A 23,907-nucleotide genomic window follows, 5' to 3' on the forward strand; every position below is an offset into this window, starting at 1 on the left:
GCATTCGGCAACGACTTCAGTTTTATGGATGAAAATGCATAACCACAACGAACAGCGCAGGTGGAGGAGCTCTTGGAACGAGAGGATATTCAGCGAATGGACTGGGCAGACGTATTGCAGCACATCCACATGCACCAACGACCATCCAGCAGCTGTCAACCGCACTGATTGAGGAATGGAACACCCTACCATAAGAAATTCTTATCAATATTGTGACCAGCATGGGAACATTTGCAGAGCATGGATCGCTGTCCATGATGATCACAGACCCTTTTAAGAACCATGTCCCTTCTTTTGTGATGTCCAGGTGACCATCATGAGTCTTAGTGACTTACGTGTAATTTATTGTCTCTGTATAAAAGTGTAATTTCTGTTCATCTCATCGCATATTCCTTTCAGTTGCCTACCATACCATACTGTAGCAGTTCTTTCTATGCATGGTTCAAGTTTTATCAAGCTATATTACTTGGCAGTGACACAACGTGCAAAAGTTACTTTCGTCCTTAAGTTCTGCACTGTAGTGTAATTTTGCATAACACTGTTTCCAAAGTCCAGTGGTTTCAGCTACTGTACTGCAATGTTTCCAGCACGATCTGATGTGCAACAGGAACATCGCCTCCCTTTGCCATTAATGTTGGAGTACATCACAGACAGCACTTTTGCCCTTCCTATTATGTGTGACCTGCGAACGCCCCACCAAATGACACTCCTCTACGCTGATGACATCTTTTTGGCAGATGTACGGCGTGAAGGCCTCCAGGAGAAAATGCAGCAATAGAAAGTACAACATGGTGAATTTGGGCTTAGACTCAATCTCAATAAGACAGAGGAATATGACTTGCAAACTGATGATACCATCAGCATAAAAGCTGAAGAAAATGGAGCAATTAAAATGCCTCGGCTCCCTCATGTGTAGAATTGGTGACAGCCTTCCGGATTCCTGCACCCAAGTCAACAACACCTGGATGAAATGGTACCAGGTAACTGGAGTCCTGTGTGAACATAATTCTTTGGCTGGAGAAGATGTCAGCGAGCGGAAGAGAAGGTTTTGTGGCTGGTGCCGATATTTCTATTGATGTCACTTCTGATACATCAGTAGGAAGTGATTCAGAAGTATTTGATGGTACTGCCTGTTTAGACAACAGTTTTAAGCCCAGATGCAGGGGAAGGAAAAGGATGAAAGATCCTGATTCATGGAAAAGAAATATTGTAAATTGTGCTAGAAACAGTGGCAGAAGTTACATTTCTCTCACAAGTGGAAAGGAAATCGGAAAGAAGAAATTTAGGGAAGTGGATAAATGTTGCAGGAAAAGGTAGGCTCTTCTTTACAAGATCGGTTGGTTTTAGTCTACCTAGCGTTAATAAATATAATGAATCAGAACATTGTTTCATTTTATTAATGTAGTGGTGTTGTGAAGGAGGGTTGTTCTTACATTTTACATCTTTTTCAGGTGTTTTGAAACTGCAACGTATGAAGATCAGAAGAATAGCTTTAGATCATTTTGGGAGGCTGGTGACAGGTTACTTCAGGATGCAGCTTTGCTGGGTTATATGAAAAAGAAAGAAAAAGACCTTTCAAAAGCATAACTGATCTAAAAATAGAGATAATGTATGGAGTTACTGCATAAAAGTGAAACATGATGAGATGCCTGTCTGTAGACAATTTCTGCTTTCTGATTTCCAAACATCAGAAATGCGACAGAGGACCTTGCAACAATCCTTATGAGCGGGTCAGTGTAATACGGTATGTAAAAATATGGATATATGGATGTGCTTGTCACAGTTACTGTTTGAATAAGGGCTGATGAATGTTCAATTTTATAGGTGTTGTTCTGGAAGATCATAGAAGAAAACACAACAACCATCCGAATAAAATTGCAGATAATGTCTGGCAGCTTGTGGAAGAACACTGGGGACTGGTTCCTCATCGGGCAGCTCACTACAGCAGGGCAAAAACAAACAGGAAGAACTTTGAGAACCCTGAATTAAACACTGTGAAATATATAAGCTTTCAAGCAGTATTATTATGATAAGGTGAATAAACCTCTGAGAGTAGGGTATAGTGCATATCACAAGTACTTCAGGAAAAATTCTGAATATTCTTTCCAACAACCAAAAACAGATATGTGTGATTACTCTGCAGAATGTAAGGTATCTCTCCCCAACTTGGCAGGTTCGATCCTGGCTCAGTCTGGTGGTATTTGAAGGTGCTCAAATACGACAGCCTCGTGTCGGTAGATTTACTGGCACGTAAAAGAACTTCTGCGGGACAAAAATTCTGGCATCTCGGTGCCTCCGAAGACCGTAAAAGTAGTTAGTGGGACGTAAAGCAAATAACATTAATTATTAAGGTATCTCTCAAAGCAAACCCTGATCATGATTGCAAAAATCATTACCTTTACCATAAAAAGCGAGTTGAGGCATACAATGGAGACAGCTACTGAATAGTGTAAGAATTGAGGACAGAGATATTCTCGAGGTTGAATTTGACTATGCTCAAAACCTGCCTTTACCTCGGCTTGACAGCTCAATTCTATAAGCATTTGTTGTGGCTTTATAACTTTAATGTGCATTGTCACAATGATGGTAGTAGTGCTTTCTGTTGCTTTCTGGAGAGTGACTCAAGAAAGAACCCCTATTCGATGTGCTCTTTCTTACCCAACCTTTTAACAAGAAAACTACAGGAAATGCCCATTAAAAAGAAAGTTGTGGTCTTGTCCGACTCATGCGGTGGTCAAAATAAGAATAATGCTATGGTAATGTTCGGTGCTTGGTTGTTGAAAGAGCTGAAAGTTGAGACTGAATATATTTTTCCTGTTAGAGGTAATTCTTTTAGCCAGTCTGACAGGAACTTTGGGATATATGGCATTCTTCTAAAACAGGTTGAATGCATAGAAACTTGTGAAGAATATCTGAACATCATGAAGGACAGTAGGAAGCATCCAGAACCATTCAGTGCAGTAATGGCATCACATTTAATAAAAGACTGGGTATCAGCACTTTGACCTATGTTTCTAAGAATGCCCTCAGCTAAAAGCAACAGGTTCATGATACAGAGGTTTGTGTGACTTTATTACCATAATGGTGTTGATCAGGGTCACAGTCCTACACTCCTAACTATGTGCCATTTACCTTCTTAAAGAGGAAAGCTAGCTTTCTCGGTTTTAATGATTTGAGGCTACTTGATGTAAGAAAATGTGGTGTAAAAGCAGACAAAAGGGTTGATGTTCTTTCACTAATGAAATACTTAAAACCTGAAAATCTTGAGTGGTATATGAAAGTCATGTCTGTGCATAATGATTCCCTAGAGTCTACTAATGCAGCATGTGAAGATGAATCATCCTGATTTTGGTCGATGATGCAGTATTTGAGTATTTCAAACAAGTAATACACACAATGTCCAAATCCCAATTATATACTTTGTGATCTGTTTCTTTTCTTTTAGGTTTAGAAAATCACTTTGTAAATGAAAATAGGAATAAAAGTTGTTCAGAAAGGAATGTTTCTAATTTTATAAGATTTCAAATATTTGTTGGGGAGGGGGAATTATCATAGCCTAATATCATAGTTGGGGAGAGCATTGTAACAAACTTCTCTTGGCCCTTTATGCAATAAAGAATGAAAAAGGTGAATATTAAATAAAGAATAAACTTCATTTTTTTCCTTCCTTAGTTGACAAATTTTTGTTTTTTTTTTAGGAATTTGTTCTTAATTTTAGTAAGTTTAGACATTTTGGAGAACTGAGGTGGGATAAACTGCCATTTTTGTTCCTTTATAGTGGGTGATCATGCTTTCCTAACTCTCTGATCAATACTGGTGTATGGCAAAATATACCGTATTTACGCAAATGATCCCCGCACCCTAACTTTAGGAAGGCTGATTTTGAAAAAAAAATGCTGACATTGACGCAAATAAAACCCGCACCCCAATGCCGTGCCTCATTTTTTTTTTTTTAATGTGCGGGTATTATTCGCGTAAATACGGTAATATTCCTGCTCTTCATGCAATAACAGCGTATAAAAGGAAATTTTAAATAACTCTGTCTTTCTTATTAGGTAACAGGTCAATAAAATTCTTTGGGAAATACATTTCCTGGCTCTTTTAAATGTCTTTAAATGAAATTCAGGTTGATTCCTAATATTATTTTTAACTCAGAACATTTATAAACTTCAAGAATCTGTTTCTCAAAATAATGTAAATCTACTTAAGCTGTTATTGCATCCTACTCCTCAATTGTAATTGCTATGAAATAGGAGTGGGAATCCCAGACATATTCTGTGCCACGTGGCTAGTACTATACAATCCACCTGGGGTCTCTAAACAATTAGAGGAGAGATTCTCACCTAGGACTAGGTGTAAGTAGGGTAGCTTCTGGGAAAGCAAGTGGAAGCAAATCCTAGATATCATCTTTGTTACCATCACATACTAACCACCTATAAGCTTCTGGGAAGAAATATTGTATAATTAGATAAGCTGATAGCTCCGTAATCCTTACCTGTCTAATACTTTCCTCTAAGAAGCCACCTAACTTCACTGATAAAGTGGAAAATGTTGGACGACTATCTGGACGAGCTTCCCAGCATTCTTTCATTGTATTATAACTGAAAAAAATTAATAAAAGAAACATAATAGTTTATTTCCACATCATATTAAACATCACATTTAACCTTTGTAACATTGGTTTAGAACATTATATGTTTAGATTTTCTAAACATAGACAGAAAGTCGTATCAGCAAAATGTCTTTATTTCCTTAAACTAATGTACCATGTGACTTTAATTATACACAATTGAAAAAAAAATTAGGGGAACATGTTTTGTAACGTCTGGTATGTGAACATTAACGTGGTAGATGGGGTTCCAATGGTCGTACAGCATACCTTGAGGCCTTAGCTGCTCAGGGTATCTCAAATCGAAGTTATACTCCATCTGTAGGCATAGCCATGAATTAAGCTGTCAGGTGACCCCTCAAAACAAAGTGAATAGTGGTGCATCCATGTGTCGTTGTGAGGTACACAGACTACTGCAGTCATTTGAGCACGTTGTACGTAAACCAGCACATCCTATGAGACATCTTAATGAGGTTCAAGTCGCAAAGGCCGTCACTTTGATCCAGGAAGGATGGACTTTTTGTCGTGTTGCTGTGCATCTCAATATCTCTCCGTCAGTTATTCACCGCTTACAGAATGGGTACAATGAGACAGGCCAGTTTACAAGGAGGGTTGAACAAGGTAGTGGACGTATGACAATCCCACAGGATGACTGATATCTGACCATCTGTGCATTGCGGCATTGTTCAGCAACTGCCAGAGAACTGCAACAAGACCTTAGGAGGGTCACTGGAGTCACGGTGTCTGACCAGACAGTAAGGAACAGGTTAGGAGAAGTGTCCTTATGACCCAGACTGCCCCATTTAACGCAGCAACATCGCGCAGTTCGCCTTCTGTTTGCCCATACCCACGTCAACTGGCAACTTCGCCAATGGAGACTTGTGCTGTTCACAGACGAGTCCAGATTTCCCCTGACACAGGATGTCAATGTGTATGGAGACGCTGTGGTGAGCAGTATATGCCAAATGTTGTCCAGGAAGGCAACCGATTTGGACAAGGTTCTGTGATGGTGTGGGGTGGCATCAGTATTGATGGCCGTATGGATCTTGTCGTTGTCTGTGGTAATCTTACCACTGTGGGGTACGTCAAACAGATACTGCTACAGCATGTGTTGGTTGCTGCATATGGTGTTGGCCCTGAATTTGTACTCATGCACGAGAATGTCATGGCTCATATAGCACGCATCACCATAGCTGTCTTGCAAGAACTGGACATTCAAAAGATGGAATGGCCAGCAGTGATTTCCGACCTTAATCCCATCGAGCATGTGTGAGATAGGCTTGACAGAAGTGTTCGTGGGCATCCTGTTCCACCACAGACTCTCCAAGACCTCGAACAGGCTCTCATTGAAGAATGGGACCTGATGCCGCAATGTGACCTCCGTCGACTTATATGGAGCATGTCACGTAGGCGCCAAGGTGTGATAAATGCTCGTGCAGGACATACACCATGCTGAAGCTCTCCAACTGTGATAAAAATCCACCCTAGAGGACTGTTATCACTTTGTTTCCGCTCCTGTTTGGAAATTTCCGTTTGTGTTCTGAAAATGAACGCGAATTCATCGATGTTCTTTTGTATACTTCAACGGTATAGAATAAAGGTTTAGTTTGGAATAAACCTGGGTGTGAGATATTGTTTTGTGGAGCATGGCATACGTTCAAAAACATGTTCCCCTAATTATTTTGAACTCTGTAGTTTTGTTGTAGATGAAACTCATGTTAATTTCATACCTAATTCTTAAGGCCTGTGTTATGCATTTAAACTTATCCTATGTTAATTTGGTTCTTAGATTCCCCACTTAGTGCTTATGAACAGCGACTTTTTTCTTATCCGTACGCCGACACTTTCTACTACCCCTGTCGTGAAACTACCAAGAAACACGGTTACGTGTAAATTTTCAGGAGTCTCCGTATTGTGCTGAAAGTCTTCTATTAATTTCTGCTCCTGGTACACCCTCAAACCACAAAAAAAGATTACAGAACGCTGTTCTTCCTTGGCGCAAACAGAGAGTGGTATGGCCATCTTTACGTCACAACAGCGCAAGCTGTACTGATCTACTAATACTGAAACCTACCACAGGCGTAGACAATGGTGCCATGCAGCGGCTAATGAGCACACAACACCATAGAGCCAACCTAAAGACAATCAGAGCAAAATTGCAGATACTTATTGACTTGCCCTCGTATATAGTAGCTTTAATCCAGTTACACATTTATTTCTTTATGTTAAGTTGAAGATTGGTTCATTTGGACTACTACTTTTCTTTCTGCCTGCATTTATCTGCCATTTTGTTTTCCTATTTCTTCGGTCACCTGTGTTTCATCGTGCCATTACTCAGCTGTTTTACTAAAAATGGTTGTGGTCACTGTTCCCATATGTTGATGACAATTAAGTGACAGATTTCTTTTTTAATGATGGAGTAGTTGATAAATAAGTGGATGGCTGACTAGACTGATCTTTGGTGGTGACGTGAGTTTAATTAATAATTTTACATTGTTCTAGATTTTAATTAATAATTTTAACCTTATATTGATTGAAAATTTCTTCATTGTCCATATTTCAATCTCAAATTATTTATTTGTGTGTCGGCTGAAATCATTTTTCTGGAGTATGGCACTTGGGATTAGTCTTCAACTTCTTTGGTATTTGAATAATTTTGAGAAATATTTGCATTTAAAAAGATCTATTTAACTATTTCAAGGCCTTTAATGAATACTATCCTTTGTTCTATAATTGAAGTGGTTTCCTATGAAACCAGTGGTGTTAATTTAAATGGTGTAATTAATGATTTCCATAATTTCATTACATTTTTTTATTTCCTCTAAATTAAATTTTCTTATTTCAATTTAGTTCTAATTTTTATCTGATTATTTAAGTAGCTCTGATCCACCTGACCTCTTTGATGCATGGCTTAATTGCTTTTTGTTAAATATGAGACACATTTTGGGACTAGTTCAAAGTAAGTTTGTTTTCACATTCTTTGATGTTTTATGAGTGTTTTATTGAATCTGTGTCGAGTAAATACCATGATGTATAAAATTACTGAAGGTACGTCATATTTTTTCACTCCGGCGAAGTGAGAGTGGATACGTGGCCTTACGGATGGGTGCTTACAGTGGCTAGCCGTGCCCACTGTATGGGATACTTTCTACTCTCCGCTTTCTCACTCTCATTTGTTCACATTGTTAAGACACGATAGGTTGACTATTTTTTTTCATTAAATATACGAAGCATGTTTTTAAAGTAAGTACCATTTTTAAATATGACTGGTGCAGCACTTCGATCGTCGTTCAGAGCATGTGCAATCAGTACGTACATCTATAAGTTAGCCACAAATGCCATTACGGAAGCCTTTGCCTGTATTTATGTTTGTTTGTGCGTATTGAAAATGCTTCTCACAATTAACGGTCTCGCCGAGTGTGAAGTACGCGCTGTGATTCAATTTTTAAAGGGAAAAGGCATGAAAGCTGTTGACATTCATCAGCAGATTAGTGAAGTGTATGGAGAAGACACTATGAGCAAAGAAATGGTAAGAAAATGGGTTAGAGCATTTAAAGAAGGCCGTACTAATGTCCATGACGGGAAGCGTATTGGGCGACCGTCTGTCAGTACTGAAGACTTGGTGCAAAAAGTTGATGCAAAGGTTTGAGAAAACAGATGCTTTAAGATTTTGTCATTAAGTTATGAGTTGCCTGAAATTTCCAGGAGTACTCTTTATGAAATTATGCCAGGATGCTTAGATTATCAGAAGTTGTGCTCACGCAATCAAAACAAACGGCTTGTCATGCTCACAAGGGGGGATTCTTTTGCTTCATTACAATGTGCGACCTCACACGGCTAATCTAACCCGAGACCTCATCACTTCATTTGGTTGGGGACAATTTGATCATCCTCTGTATAGTCGTGACATAGTGTCTAGTGACTACCACTTGTTCTTGCGCTTGAGAAAGCATTTAGGAAGTCAACGCCATGACGACGATGAGGATCTAAAAAGGGCCGCACAGCAGTGGCTGGCACATCAGGTGGCAGATTACTACAAGGATGGAATTCAGAAGCTGGCTTCACAATATGATATGCATGCTTGTCGGATCAAAAACATATCAAGTGTTTATACATTTGTGTTGGACAGTTTTTATTTGTGTATTCAATAGTACGTTTTCTCACTTAACACATTATCTTTCCTTGTTCCCTGCAGAAACACCTAACAAGGTTTTACTGAATAAACTAATCTCCGAAATCAGTCATCCACTCTGCGCTGTTCAGTACATAGTTTTAAAATTAAGCAATCATTTGCTTCACCCTTTATTTCTAATGAGTTAACTACTGCTATTGGTCATGTTATTTATGCATTTATTATGAAAACAAGGAATCACCATCATCTCCTATGTTGCCAAGATAATAGAAAGGATACTGGAAAGAAGAATGAGAGAAAAGGTGGAAAGTCAGTTACAAGAGGAACAATTTGGATTCAGAAGTGGAAGGTCAACAGTAGAACCCATTTTCATTCTGAATCAGATCATGGAAAAGAGCTGAAAATATGGGAAGGATATAGCAATGACTTAGAAAAAGTGCATGAAAGCATCCACAGAACAAAAGAAATGTTTTGGAAAGTCTGACACACAGGGGCTTAGGAAAGGAACTAATAACAATGATAAAAGCAATATATGATAACTGTGACAGCTGTTTGAATACAACAGTGGGTAGATCAGAATGGTTTAGAATTGACAATGGGCTAAAACAAGGGAGTGTGTTGTCACCTTTACTGTTAATAATAGTGATGGATGACATCGTAAAGGCAGCAAGGTAAGATTATAGAGGGGGAAAGAATGAATGTAATGATGTTTGCAGATGATGAGGTCATCTGAGGAGAAGATGAGAAGGGGGTACAACAACAGCTGACTACTGAATAGAAGACCTAAACAATGGGGATTGAAGATCAACACGGAGAAGAGCAAGACAATGGTGATGAGTAGGGGAAGTGAAGAAGAAAAAGGGGCTATAAAAATTGCCGACAGAAAATGGAAGACTGGATATGGAAATTAGCAAAAGGATACAACTGAAGAGTGCCTTTTAAAATCAGGTAAGGAGATTAATATGCAATAAAGGTGTACCAATGAAGGCTAAAGAAGTAATGCACAAGGGATATTACTTACCTATAATATATGCAGCAGAAACCTGAACAGTGACTCAGAGAGATGAGAGTAGAGTTCAGGCAGCTGAAATGAAGTCTATGAGAAGTACGGTACAGAAGACAAGGAGGGATAGAGTGAAAAATGAAGACATATGAAAAGAGCTAAATGTGCAAAAATTAAATGACAACCTGGAACAGAACAGAATGAGGTATTTTGGCTATGTCAAGCAGATGAAATAGGAAAGACAAGCAAGACAAGTACTGGAAGGACAGATGACAGGGAAGAGAGAACGAGGAAGACCAAGACTCTGGGAAGAACAGCTTAGAACGACAGAACCTGGACTGGAACAGTGTTGGATGAGGAATGGTGGAGAAGCAGGACAAAGTGGAGAGGAACCATGTTTGCCCCCAACCGGTGTTAGCTGGAAAAGAGTATTATTATTATTATTATTATTATTATTATTATTATTATTATTATTTGTTGAAAAGGCACGATGTTTCAGAAAGTAATAAGGTCAGCATGGTTTGTATTAGAATGACACTATTTATTACATACGTAAATCACAGATGGATACAGTGAAAACAATAGACATGGAGGTTACAATCCTGATGTGTCAGAATGGAAAAAGAAACCATAGTGTACTTGATGGTGGCTCAGCCAGAATTGAATGAATATATATATTCTCAACATTATTATTATTATTATTATTATTATTATTATTATTATTATTATTATTATTATTATTATTATTATTATTATTATTATTGTTGTTGCACTTGTTTGCTAGTGTAGTGAACAGCAAAAAAATGAGTTGGGCTGACAAGACACCTTACCAAGACAGAGCAGGCAAGAACCAAAATGGCAGGTGAGCATACCTAGTCTTTAGAGAGCCCTAATTACTACATCATCATCATCATCATCGATAAATAATAAACAATAGGTTTTACTTACATATCATCTGTAGCAAATGGAGGCTTTTCCATTCTGTAGCCAGCAAGTAATTTGTTGTATAATTTTTCATCTGCTTCCATTCCTGTGAAAAATACATCAGGGATCATATTACACATGCTGAAGATAATAAAGGTTTAAAACAACAACAAGATTTACACATTAGACTTCTGCCCATTTGAAGAAAAGCTTAAATCAGAACTATTAATTGCTAACATAACAGAATAAACTAATGCAACTAGTTGGTTAAAATGCCTTTTTTAAAAATATATATTTGCAGTTCTAACTGATGATCAGGTTAATGTCTATCTCTGTAATTTAATTCAGTCAATAATATAGGCTAAAGATATAAAAAGATATATATTTATTTCAATATACCAAAGCATAAATTTGAGTTTTGTCTATTGTGTGTGTGTGTGTGTGTGAGAGAGAGAGAGAGAGAGAGAGAGAGAGAGAGAGAGAGGGGTGGAGGGGAGACACACACACTAGAAAATAGCTGGACAGAATTCAATGAAAATGGATATTTAAGGTCATGGGAGAAGGTGCTACAACCTAGGCTATAAATAATTTTATTCACACTTGGTAAAATGGTAGTTATGGGGAAGGTATAAAAATTAATTCTCAAGTATCCCCATTAATATTGGTCTTATGGATAAATGCTGCATAACAAAATACCCTACAACAAATAATAATGGAAATATTTAATATGTTTCTTTTTCTTCCATATACCATTGTTAATAGGATACTAATCTTACTGAAGTATTTGTTGTAACAAAGGAATGAAGAACAGAAAATTCTGATCTTCCGTGTCACATACATTTTGTATTGTACAATGGTGTATGCTGGGAACAAGACATGGGCTACCACTAGAATTAGGTTACTGCTTTTCAATAGTTTGTTTAGTGAATCTCAAGTCCTAAGTGTTCTGAGCTGCAGCCAATGGACAACAGAGTAGCCTATTGTGTTGTCAGTGCTGTTTCACAAGCTACTGCCCTGGCCTCTGCTAACTGTCAATAATCAACACCTGATTAGTGGAGATGGTAGCCTAAGGTTTAGCCAATTAAAGTACAGCTTTATGGCAAAATGGATAGAATGCTTGCCTGTGGTCCGATGGGTCCGGTTCAATTCTCAGAATCAACCCCCTCATACTTTTAATTCTTGTGGCATGGAAACTGGGTGTTAATCATGTCTTTACCATTCATTTCATCCTCATTAGGTTACCACCAAGCCTATACAGATGCCATGCATCATTATTATTATTATTAATTTAAAATTTTGACTTCTACAGCATTACTAGCAATCGTACCCATTGTTCACTGGTTTATTAGCTTCCTCTGGAGATCAGTGGTGGTGCCCGACCCATGATCACAGATTCGATTTCAACCAACCAAAGAGAACACTAAACCTGAAAGATTGCATTCCATTTTAGCAGATCAACCTATAAACTACAAGGATGTAGAAGCAAAAGCGAGTGAAATACCAGCACTCTGTTATCTGTATAATTAAAGCAGAAGTATGACGTGAGGAATACGATGAGGAATGGATGTGTCAATTCGGAAACTTCCAGAGAGCTTCGAGTCTTTGAGCTATCTCTTCTTCGTTAGCAGTGGCGATCTGATGGACTGCAGCCTAGCACACCTATCCCCTCGCTCCCTGCACCTATTGGGCATTCAGCAGCAAGCCATGCGAGGCAAGGTGAGGCGAGGGAAGAAAGATGCAGTGCCTGATCTGCAATATCTTTCTCCAATGTCTTGCAGTCAGAAATACGAGCAACGTTTTAACTCATTGCATTCAAGTTTTGTAAATCTAACAACTCTTTCTCTCAGGGAAGTACAGTAATTATATTTTCCTGTCCTTTTTGCCTTCAAATCACTTTGTCTTCACTTTCACCTTCATATTAACCCTTGAATTTATTACTTCTTTCAAATATGTTGTTTTTTTATTTTGAAAAGTTATGCATGATTATCAGAAAAATATTTAAAAGACTATTTGACAAAAAATATATTTTAAAATTTATTCGGATAAGTCAAAATGTCAATAGTTTTGAATGTTTTTACGTACCGGAATATGCAAAGCTGTACGATTACTGTAGCTTTACATGTAACTAATCTCATGTTTAGACCCGTATTGACATTTGCTATAATATGCTTACAATATTGCGTTTTTTAATTCCACCTTTTCAATACAATTGGTTTTATGTTGTTAGAAATTCATAATGCTACAACACTATTTTATAGGGACATGTTTCGGTTGATTTCAAGCATCCTCAGCCTATGTAATCACCTCAAGGTTAAGACCTGTCATTGTTAATTTGCTTTGACAAATTTGTGCTTAATTGCAATTCTAAAATTAAGTAGTAAAATACATAAACATAGGAATTTGTGAACACATTGATAGTTTAACAATATGAATGACTATACTAAAAGTGGAATATCCATTAATTTAAAGACATTGACGTCCAAAACACAGTAATATCTTCATAATGTTGAAAATATGGCTAATTTTTTTTCAAAGTTCTAGTTTATTAAAAACAATTGTAAATTGACTTCTTATGTTAAAATTTGAGTTGTAGTTTTTGTTAAAACTTATCGGTGTCTGAAGATTAAAATCTTGGATACGTTGGAATTCTGCTTCACGTATTAATTTTGCTACTTGCTTTACATCGCACTGACACAGATAGGTCTAATGGCGACGATGGGACAGGGAAGGGCTAGGAGTGGGAAGGAAGCGGCTGTGGCGTTAATTAAAGTGTGAAAATGGAAAACCACGGAAAACCATCTTCAGGGCTGCCGACAGTGGGGTTCGAACCTACTATCTCCCGAATACTGGATACTGGCCGCACTTAAGCGACTGCAACTATCGAGCTTGGTTATTAATTTTGAGGCATGCTACTGTAATTTATTAGTTTTGAACAGTAAAATGCTAAATTAGGTAGTTTCATCGAACTAGTCTTGTTTTGACGATCAGCTTTTACGTTGGCAGTAGTTCGTTTTTATGAGGGTTTAGTCAAAAGGGACGTCAATCTGAAAATCTTGAGGTGTTGATTTGTTTCTTATTTCACAACATTTGAATGATGGTGCGTCTGTAACAAAGGAAAATTAATGTGAATAATGTTGTGTGTTATTGTGCTTTTACAGTAATCTAATGGTATGTTTCACTTACCCCCTTGACTGCTACTACAAAACCTCGTGGTATTTGTTACATTACGGTGACTGTTATCTTTTGTGGTTTTACTCCTTGTGTTATATGTATGGAAAAGCTACCCCCACCTCGACAACAGATAAAGACTCCTCACCACATGATACCCCAATGTCTAACGCTCCGCTTAATATTTCTTCCTCTAAGTCCCCTACCCACCCTTCCCAACAGCTCTTCCATATGTGTAACACAAGGAGTAGAACCACGAAAGATAACAGTCACTGTAATGTAACAAATACCATGAGGTTTTGTAGTAGCAGTCAAAGGGGTAAGTGAAACATACCATTAGATTGCTGTAAAAGCACAACACACAACATTATTCACGTTAATTTTCCTTTGTTACAGACGCACCATCATTCAAATATTGGGAAATAAGAAACAAATCAACACCTCAAGATTTTCGGATTAACGTCCCTTTTGACTAAACCCTCATAAAAACGAACTACTGCAACGTAAAATCTGATTGTCAAAACAAGACTAGTTCGATGAAACTACCTAATTTAGCATTTTACTGTTCAAAACTAATAAATTACAGTAGCATGCCTCAAAATTAATACCTGAATCAAAATTCCAACGTATCCAAGATTTTATGTTTTAACAAAAATTACGACTCAAATTTTAACATAAGAAGTCAATTTACAATTGTTTTTAATAAACTAGAACTTTGAAAAAAAAAATTAGCCAAATTTTCAACATTATAAAGATATTACTGTGTTTTGGACGTCAATGTCTTTAGAATTAATGGATATTCCAATTTTAGTATAGTCATTCATATTGTTAAACTATCAATGTGTTCACAAATTCCTATGTTTATGTATTTTACTACTTAATTTTAGAATTACAATTAAGCACAAATTTGTCAAAGCAAATTAACAATGACAGGTCTTAACCTTGAGATGATTACATAGGCTAAGGATGCTTGAAATCAAGCAAAACATGTCCCTATAAAATAGTGTTGTAGCATTTTGAATTTCTAACAACATAAAATCAATTAAAAAAAAAACAAACCAGTTGTTAGCATATTATTACTGTAGCTACCGCCACACTATCTTTGGATGTCCTTGCTCACGAATTCTCTGAGGTAAACAACATTTTAATTATTGTTTTACCTTAACTGTCTAAAGTTTACTCTTCACTCCAGATGATTAGCAAGAAAAATCACAAAACCGGGCTCAAAAGCTGCAGTCACTTAAGTGCAGCCAGTATCCAGTATGGCAGAAGAATAGTGGGTTCGAACCCCACTATCGGCAGCCCTGAAGATGGTTTTCCGTGGTTTCCCATTTTCACACCAGGCAAATGCTGGGGCTGTTAGATAATTAAGGCCAAGGCCACTTCCTTCCCACTCATAGTCTGTTCCTGTCCCATCATCGCCATTAGACCTATCTGTGTCTGAGCGACGTAAAGCAACTTGTAAAAAAAAAAAAATCATAAAATAAAAGACTGTTCATTTTTTAATACACTAGTGACCTCCAGTGAGTTGAATATCTTCATTAACTGCTTTTCAGCGATGTTTTTTCCTGTATTTGTTTTGTTCTCCCACTTAAACTGTTATATAGCCCTGTGTTTCTCTAACTTAACCACTGATATTTGTGATTTGCTTAGGAGAACACAGTGTTCCTCCAACAACTTACAAAACCCATTTAACTTAACTGTTTGCTATCACCACTTCCTAATTATAACTGCTTGCTACATATTTGCTTTATAAAGTGAAGATTATGAAGGATCACACAGTACTGCATGTTACAAGAGCTAATAATCAGGCAAATGGTCCAGCAGCTAGCTGGTGTGCATGAGTACAGATACAAGAACCTGACAGAGTACAGGCTGATCATATTTTGCATCCAAATATATGTTCAACTAGCTATCCTACCCGCCTTCGATAGGTTGGCCTTGTTGATTAAAATAGTGCTGTGCTAGCAAAGTTCCAGTGCTGAAATGACTTGGCCATAGATAATGTGAAGACTGCTGTGCTGTTTTCTGTTCAGTCCATAACCTCCCTATTCTTATCAGGGTTTCCATAGTAAGGATCAAATACCTTGAAGGACCTGTGTGTTAAGTATCCGTAAATTATCAGAATACGCATATTCAAAAAGAATGGCAAGATATAACTGTAATCTAACTCCCAGCTCCTTCCACCAGTATTCAAACAGGTTATTCCACTTGGAGAGTTAACTTTCCTACAGTGTGAGTCAAACTGACTTCTGCTCACAGCCTGCACTGGGACTAATTTTTGAATAAATAAATTTAGAAACTATGTGAAAAAGAAAATATATGATAACAGAATTATACCTGAAAAAGAAACAACTTATTTAAAAATAGAATGGAAGTTTCATTCTTGAAAGAACATCAAATTCCATGAAATTACACTCAAAAATATTTGGAAATGTATAAATATTTATGTTTAAATCCTTAAATACTTAAAATTTGGAACTTATCTTTATGAAGTCCTCCAATAGTGCTTTCTTTCTTCTTTCTAGTCTAGCATAGAATGTAAAGTGGTGTAGTATTATATTGTTGGCATGAGTCCAGCTGGCTAGGTATGAGTTAACTTTCCATTATGCCATGCTCTAGTTATGTCAATGACATACTGAACTGTACTCTTAAGAATTCTTCTTCTTCTTCTTCTTCTTCTTCTTCTTCTTCTTCTTCTTCTTCTTCTTCTTCTTATTATTATTATTATTATTATTATTATTATTATTATTATTATTATTATTATTATTTCCTTCTGAGTGGGCTGCATTCTTGTATATCTTCATAAGTGATCCCCATCTCCTGTATGTCCCTTCCCACCTCCTTGAATCAGGTTAGCTGGGTCTTCTTATCTTTAAAATAGGTAAAGATCTGGTTCGATAATCGTGGGGGTTTCATTTTTAGCAACTGGCCATAAAATACAATTCTCCTTCTCCACATAACATCAGAGATCTTCTGGACATGAGTATACAGCTCATGGGTTTTTTTTACTTTTTTTTTGCTTTACGTCGCACCGACACAGATAGATCTTATGGCGACGATCGGGTAGGAAAGGCCTAGGAATGGGAAGAAAGCAGCTGTGGCCTTAATTAACACGTTCCCTGCGGCAGTGAATTTCGATGACTTACTGTTACGTCGTATCGGCCCACCGGTGACCCGATGCTGCCTTTAGTTATTATCGGTTCGGGTCACCGGTGACCTGACGAATTTGACTTTGTTTACTCCCTAGTATTAAATCCTAAAGAATGCAAGTGCACTTGTTGTGTGCGTTATTGTTGAGGAGACATTCTAGTGTATTTATCTGTGCGACAGTGTTCCGATTCAACAATTGCGTGAAACAGAAATGACCCCGGAAATAATTGGGTCACCGGTGGGCCGATCAAAACTAGCAGTATGCCTCGATCCTTCACTTCAATTGGAACACTATGTTGCCATTAGTTAACAGAAATTCGTAACTAGGACGTAGTTACTTACTTCGCAATTATGGGAAATTCGCACCGACGGATAAGAGTAACATGTTTCGGGGCACATGGTGACCCGAACCGCACGGAACGTAATATAGGCCCACCCCAGTGCTGCCCTAACCCTCTTTCTTTTCCGTGCCACCGGAGTGTCAGAATGTGAAAGCTCCATACCTAAAAAAGGACTTGAAATTGCTTGTAAATATTATATACGGAAGATAGTAAATATGTCAATAACTATTCCAATAACCTCTATTGGCTTTCCTAAGAGCAATGTAGAAAGCAGATATCAGAAGGGTGGTACTCCTTAAACAACAATCTACTATCTGCGGGCAGCAACACTCTATTCTTCATTCACCGTAACCGCGCCAAGCGATTCCCGCGTAAAAATTTAGGTCAGACAACAATCGGGACTCAGGGTGACCCGAAGCGATATGAATGGAAGATGAAAAAAACTTCTTTCGGGTCACCGGTGGGCCGATCAAAACTAGCAGTATGCCTCGATCCTTTGCTTCAATTGGAACACTTTGTTGCCATTAGTTAACAGAAATTCGTAACTAGGACGTAGTTACTTACTTCGCATTTCTGGGAAGTTCGCACCGACGGATAAGAGTAACATGTTTCGGGGCACATGGTGACCCGAACCGCACGGAACGTGTTAAGGTACAGCCTCAGCATTTGCCTGGTGTGAAAATGGGAAACCATGGAAAACCATCTTCAAGGCTGCCGACAGTGGGGTTCGAACCCACTATCTCCTGGACGCAAACTCACAGCTGCGTGCCCCTAACTGCATGGCTAACTCACCCGGTACAGCTCATGGTTATGCTGACGTCTATATTCACCTTTGTCTTTAACTGGGCCAAGAATTTTCCTTAAGATCTTTCTTTCTTTCTTTCTTTCTTTCTTTCTTTCTTTCTTTCTTTCTTTAATTTCCAATTTTTCTATCAGGCCCTTCTTATTCATAGCAAGGTATTCCACTGCATACAAAGCCTATGATATTATAACAGTGCAATAATGTCCAAGTTTCACATTCAAGGATATGGACTTTTTGTTGTAAACATCTTTGGTCTTTTTTTTTTTTTCTCTTTTTACAAGTTGCTTTACGTCGCACCAACACAGATAGGTCTTATGGTGATGATGGGACAGTAAAGGGCTAGGAGTAGGAAGGAAGCAGCCGTAGCATTAATTGAGGCACAGCCCCAGCATTTGTCTGGTATGAAAATGGGAAATTACAGAAAACCATCTTCAGGGCTGCCCACAGTGGGGTTTGAACCCACTATCTCTCGAATACTGGATACTGGCCACACTTAGGCGACTGCAGCTATCGAGCTCGGTCTTTGGTCAGTTGATTAGCCATTTCCATTTTATTCATGTGCAACGTGAAAGCTTCTTTTTCAGAGATGTTTGGTTCTATCAACCCACCAAGATATTTAATCTGTCTGATTGCCCCTGGTTTACTTTTAGCACTCTTGGTGCAGGTTTGATGTTGTATTTTCTCCAAAGAGATCTGGAGGCCTGCTTTTTCTGCCTGTGTCTTGAGGTGATTAATTTGCTTTGTTGCCATTGCTAGATCATCTGGAAAAACTAGGCAATCAATTGAAAGGTTCATGTTTTTGTAATCCTATCTCATACCATTTTGGAGCCTATCGTTGTTAATTTCTTTGTGCCACTCTTGGATGACTTTTTCAAGGATGCAATTAAAGAGCAGGGGCGAGAGCCCATCTCCCTCCCTAACTCCTGTCTTTATCTTGAAAGCGTCTGATATTTCTCCTTTATGGAAGATAGGAAAAACTAGAAAGGGTCCACCTTTTCAATACAAAAATGTTATAGTTTATTTATAACATGTATTTGCACTTGGGACTAGTTTCGACGCTGTGTTGGTGTCATCATCAGCCAAAAACTAAACTCTGGAGGTTGTGTTAGCTAGGGTCCATTCGATGATTGCCCTGGTTTTGTTATCCAAGCCAAATTCCTTTAGGACTTGAATAAGAGTGATTCTATAAGTTGAATCGTAGACCTTCTTGAAGTGTACTTGTAGGTCATTATTATCATCATCATCATCACCGTAATTTATCATCATCATAATCATCGTAAATGTAGTGTAGTTTTCTCTTTTCTTTTCTGATGTATAAATTTTTTTAGATCTGTATTCATGTCTTTGAACTGGTATGAGTTGTCATGTATGCGCCACTTGAAGGCTGAATGCTGATTATATCTAATCATATTTTTTTGTTCTGTGTATTTGGTGTGAAAATTAAAGTTTCTTTGGCCTATATGTAGTATGTGGCACTGCAGTCTTTTCTTGACATTTGAGTTCATTCAAATTATGCTATCATTTCTGATGTTGTTATTATTATTATTATTTGTATCAATTTAGGAAGGCTCGGCTTGTGCCGGTAACATAATGGGCTGACTCGGCCTATGCAAGGAGTCACCCTCTTGATTATGAAACTACAGGTACATATATGTACAAATATTTACAATAGAAATAATTACAACATATACATTTATACAATAAATACAAACAACTTCAGACTTCTTATGTCCCTGTTTCGGGAATCTGTTCTTCAGTATTACTGGAACTGCGGCCTGGATCTTCATGCTGTTTGGGGTGAGTCAGAAGAAAAGTCGTTCCTAGGAACTTCCTCACAATGTGGCAAGTGCTCAGGAGGGTGGCTTTCTGTAGTTCTACGTATGTGTGATGATGCAGGTTTAATGCGGCCAGAGAGCTGTGCAAGCATTTTGGAATAACACCGGTACATGATATTACTATTGGAACTGTGGTGACTGATTCTAGTTTCCACAGGCGTTGTATTTCTATTGCCAGTTCTGTGTATTTTGATATCTTTGTGGCTATTGTTGTTTGCAGATTGGAGGTATTTGGACAAGCAATTTCTATAAGGGATGCGGATCTTTTTGATTTATCGATTAGAATAATATCTGGCCTATTGTTGCTGAGCGTGACATCAGTTATGACTTCTCGGTCCCATAGTAGTTTATATGAAGAGTTTTCGAGAATGGGTGGAGGTGTATATTTCCAATATGTAGTTGATGACTGAAGAAATCCACATTTTACAGAAAGTTTCAGGTGAATGATTTTTGCTACCTGATCATGTCGGTGCTTATAATCGGTGTTGGCCAAGTGTGGGCAACCAGAGATGATATGCTATTATTATTATTATTATTATTATTATTATTATTATTATTATTATTATTATTATTATTATTATTATGATGCTTGTTGTTTAGAAGGGCCTAAAATCTAGGTCATCGGCCCCTATGGTACGAAATGAGATGAAATAGGGTTACAATTTAAAAGTACAAAATTCATCCACTGACCCGAATTCAAAACGTGATGATGAGGAATGAATTGATGAATATGAATTTAAAACAAGCAGTGGATAAGATGCGCAGTGCCTCACATTACCAGAAAAAAATGTTACTGACCAAGGGACTGCTTCCAAAGCCCAATCCTGAATCGATGATTCTTGTCTGAATGGATCAATATCTATGTCAACGATCCCGCATAATGGCACTTATCGGTAGTAAAGGAGAACCACGATATTTCTCAAGCTGTGGTATTAATCAAAGGTAGCGTAAACTCACGGTGTTCCAAACATTAAGGTACTACTCACAAGTATTGTACGTCGTAAAGGGAACACAGACCTATGGTGTTTCTCACACAATGGCGCCACTCATAGCCAATGCAAACCGATGAGGTTCCTCACCTAGGTGTACTAATCACGGGCGCTGGCATTCCCGTGGTGTTCTTCACATAGTGGGTATTAATCACTGGCAACGCAGACCCATGGTGTCACTCATATAGTGGTACAACTCACAGGCAACGCCCAGACCCGTGGTGTTGCTCACATGGGTGCAACTCACAGGTACTGGAAACCCACACTGAATCACAAAACTATTCAGTACCTAACAGAGTGGTACTACTCGCAAGTAAAAGCGACCCATGGTGTTCCACGCGTGACGGTACTAATCAAACGTAGTTTCATAGTTCTAATACAAGCAGCCCTTGGTCGCCCCTTTTAGTCGACTCTCACGACAGGCAGGGGATACCGTGGGTGTATTATTCGTCTGCCTCCCCCACCCACAGGGGGTGTGTGTTTGGTCCGTGAGAGGTATTTTATTTCCCTCAAGTCCGCCGGCAAGCCGGTTACGACCCCCCCTATCCGCCACGTGGGAGTATCATTATTATTGTTACATTATTGTCATATTTTAATTCTTTTTGAAAATGATTTAAGGATTTCTAATGAGATTTTAATAGGCTGGCTATTTTACCTGTAATTTTCTGTTGTGACATTTTTAGCGATGTAAATGCCTTTCGTGGAACTACACTTGTTGTTGTTGTTGTTGTTGTTTATTTGGGAGTAAATTTAAGTTAATAATTTGATGAAATAAAGTATGAATTGAATTAAAGAGTATCTTGTAAGACATTATTTTTATTGATAAATGATAACCAAATAAAATATCTGGACTGTTTAGACCGACTTAAGAACCTAACAGTTATAAATTAATTGAGTTGAAACAGAAAAGAAATGGCCTCAAATATCACAAAGTGTGGTTGAGGTTAAATGGGGTTCTGACGGGTTTATTCAGGTGGCAATAAAACTGGACCCTGTTCAAATTATCAACATTATTTAGTGTTATACACCTCAGTCAGCTTGTGAAGATTTGGAAAAAGAAGAGATTGAAGAAGCATTGGAAGAGAGAATTCAAAAGGAGGGAATGAAACTTATTGGAGAGATGAGTGCTCTGGTACAAACAATGAGACAAGAGTATGAGAATATCATGGATCTACATGGATGCGAAGCTGAGAAACTGCCTAATTATTGGGAACACATGGTATCATAAGCAAAAGAGCCACAAGAACCATAAGATCACCAGATATAGTTGGAATGGAAAACAAGAGTTGGCTGGTGATTATGTTTTGGTGGATAAACAACTTTAGAGAGGATTGCTGAATGTTAAACTTATACCCACTTTGCTCCTTGATAGTGATCACAGACTGCTCACCGGGTGCTTCAGATTTATTAAGCTGAAAGAGGTAAGGTAACCCAGGAGAAGAACTCATGGTGTGGAGGCTTAAAGATCGAGAGAAAGTAGACCACTTTCAAGATACAGTAATATCTAACAAAGCTTACTACAAACAGAGGTGTTAACAGTAGAAGAATAAAAAAAAATTAAGTTCCCAGGAGAAAGCTATAATTCAGTTTCATTGATTGCAAATGTTAAAAACATTCAAGCCCTAAGGCAGGTGTGTGATGTCACTGCATTGTCCTACATAGAAGGTTGCAATGGTGCCTCAAAGGCGCACTAACTGCCAGCGTCTTGGAAAGATGTAGCAATCCAACTGATGAACCCACTGCCACACTGGGGCAAAATGCTGGTAATTTCACAATTGATAAGGACTAAAAAGCGTGAATGTTTTTAACATTTGTAATCGATGAAATTAAATTATTGTTTATTTCTGGGAACTTTATATAAAAGTGAAAGGCAGGCATTTATTTGAGAAGTGGTACACACTTCCTCTAATGCATCGTCACTGTATTGTCCTACATAAGAAACTTGGGGTGGTTCTCAAAGGTGCACTAGCTGCCAGCAAGCGTCTTGGTAAGGTGTGACAATCCAACTAACTAGCCCACTGCCATGCTGGGGCAGAACACTGGTAATTTCACAATTGAAAAGGCCCAAGAGCTTGAATACTTTAAATGTTTAGTTAAGACAATTGACAACATTTGTGGACAGACCAGTGGAAAGAGAAAAAGGAAAATTCCTCAGGTGGAATAATAGAACAAGGCAGATGGTACCATAAAATGAGGCAATTCCGATTAGGTCGTGTGAAGTATTATTAAGTTATGATATTTTTACTCTAACCAAACCCGGGCGACTGGAGTTGGATATTGATGATGATGATGATGATTTTTACTCTCATATGAATGTCTTAAATACTACTCTTCATTTACATGTCCATAATTAATACCACTTGACACTATCAATATCTAACAGTTTTGCAGGGTGAAACCAATCATGCAAGTTTATATGAAGGTTCTGGGATGAACTCGAAAATCAATATCCTAGCATAACCTTCTGAAAAATATGTGCTTTTCTGCCTCAGGTGCATGTTCATTTTCCAGAGAGGTAAAGTAAACATTACTACCAACAACTTCCTTTCATACGAATCATCTTCAATGCTGCCAATAAAATATAGTACTTTTTTTTTTGTAGGAATACGATGGTGAAATTATTTACTTTGAATTCTGAACTCTCTTTTTCCTCCTCCTTGTTTGTTCCTTCATTGTCATTTGCCTCATGCTCCTCAACCTCATGGTTAGATAATGTGGAGGTAGAAGGTGTGGTATATATACGTATTTAAAGCCACAAAAGATAAATGGAATACATTTTGACCACTTGGAACTCATATTATTTAGATTTGTTTAGGAATCATTCATAATTCAAACATTTTATTCTTATAGTACAACCATACCGTTAAAATGAAGTGTATTATACTATTTTATTTTTACAAATTAAGGCTGTAAAATTTTTTTATACAGTACATTGTTACAAATACTGAACA

At 37.8% G+C, this 23,907-nt stretch overlaps 1 protein-coding gene across 1 annotated transcript in view; it reads right to left on the bottom strand.

Moving 5' to 3' along the window:
• Window positions 1-23,907, bottom strand: part of LOC136866089 (vascular endothelial growth factor receptor 2) — a 254,837-nt gene that overhangs the window by 19,605 nt on the left and 211,325 nt on the right. Inside the window, exons 19-20 of the mRNA XM_068226603.1 lie at window positions 10,693-10,774; window positions 4,496-4,601 (exon numbers count right to left, since the gene is read on the bottom strand). Of these exons, the coding sequence (XP_068082704.1) occupies window positions 4,496-4,601; window positions 10,693-10,774 (188 nt within the window). The remainder of the gene's footprint in view (window positions 1-4,495; window positions 4,602-10,692; window positions 10,775-23,907) is intronic.

This window comes from Anabrus simplex, chromosome 3 (assembly GCF_040414725.1).
Source record: "Anabrus simplex isolate iqAnaSimp1 chromosome 3, ASM4041472v1, whole genome shotgun sequence".
NCBI lineage: Eukaryota > Metazoa > Arthropoda > Insecta > Orthoptera > Tettigoniidae > Anabrus > Anabrus simplex.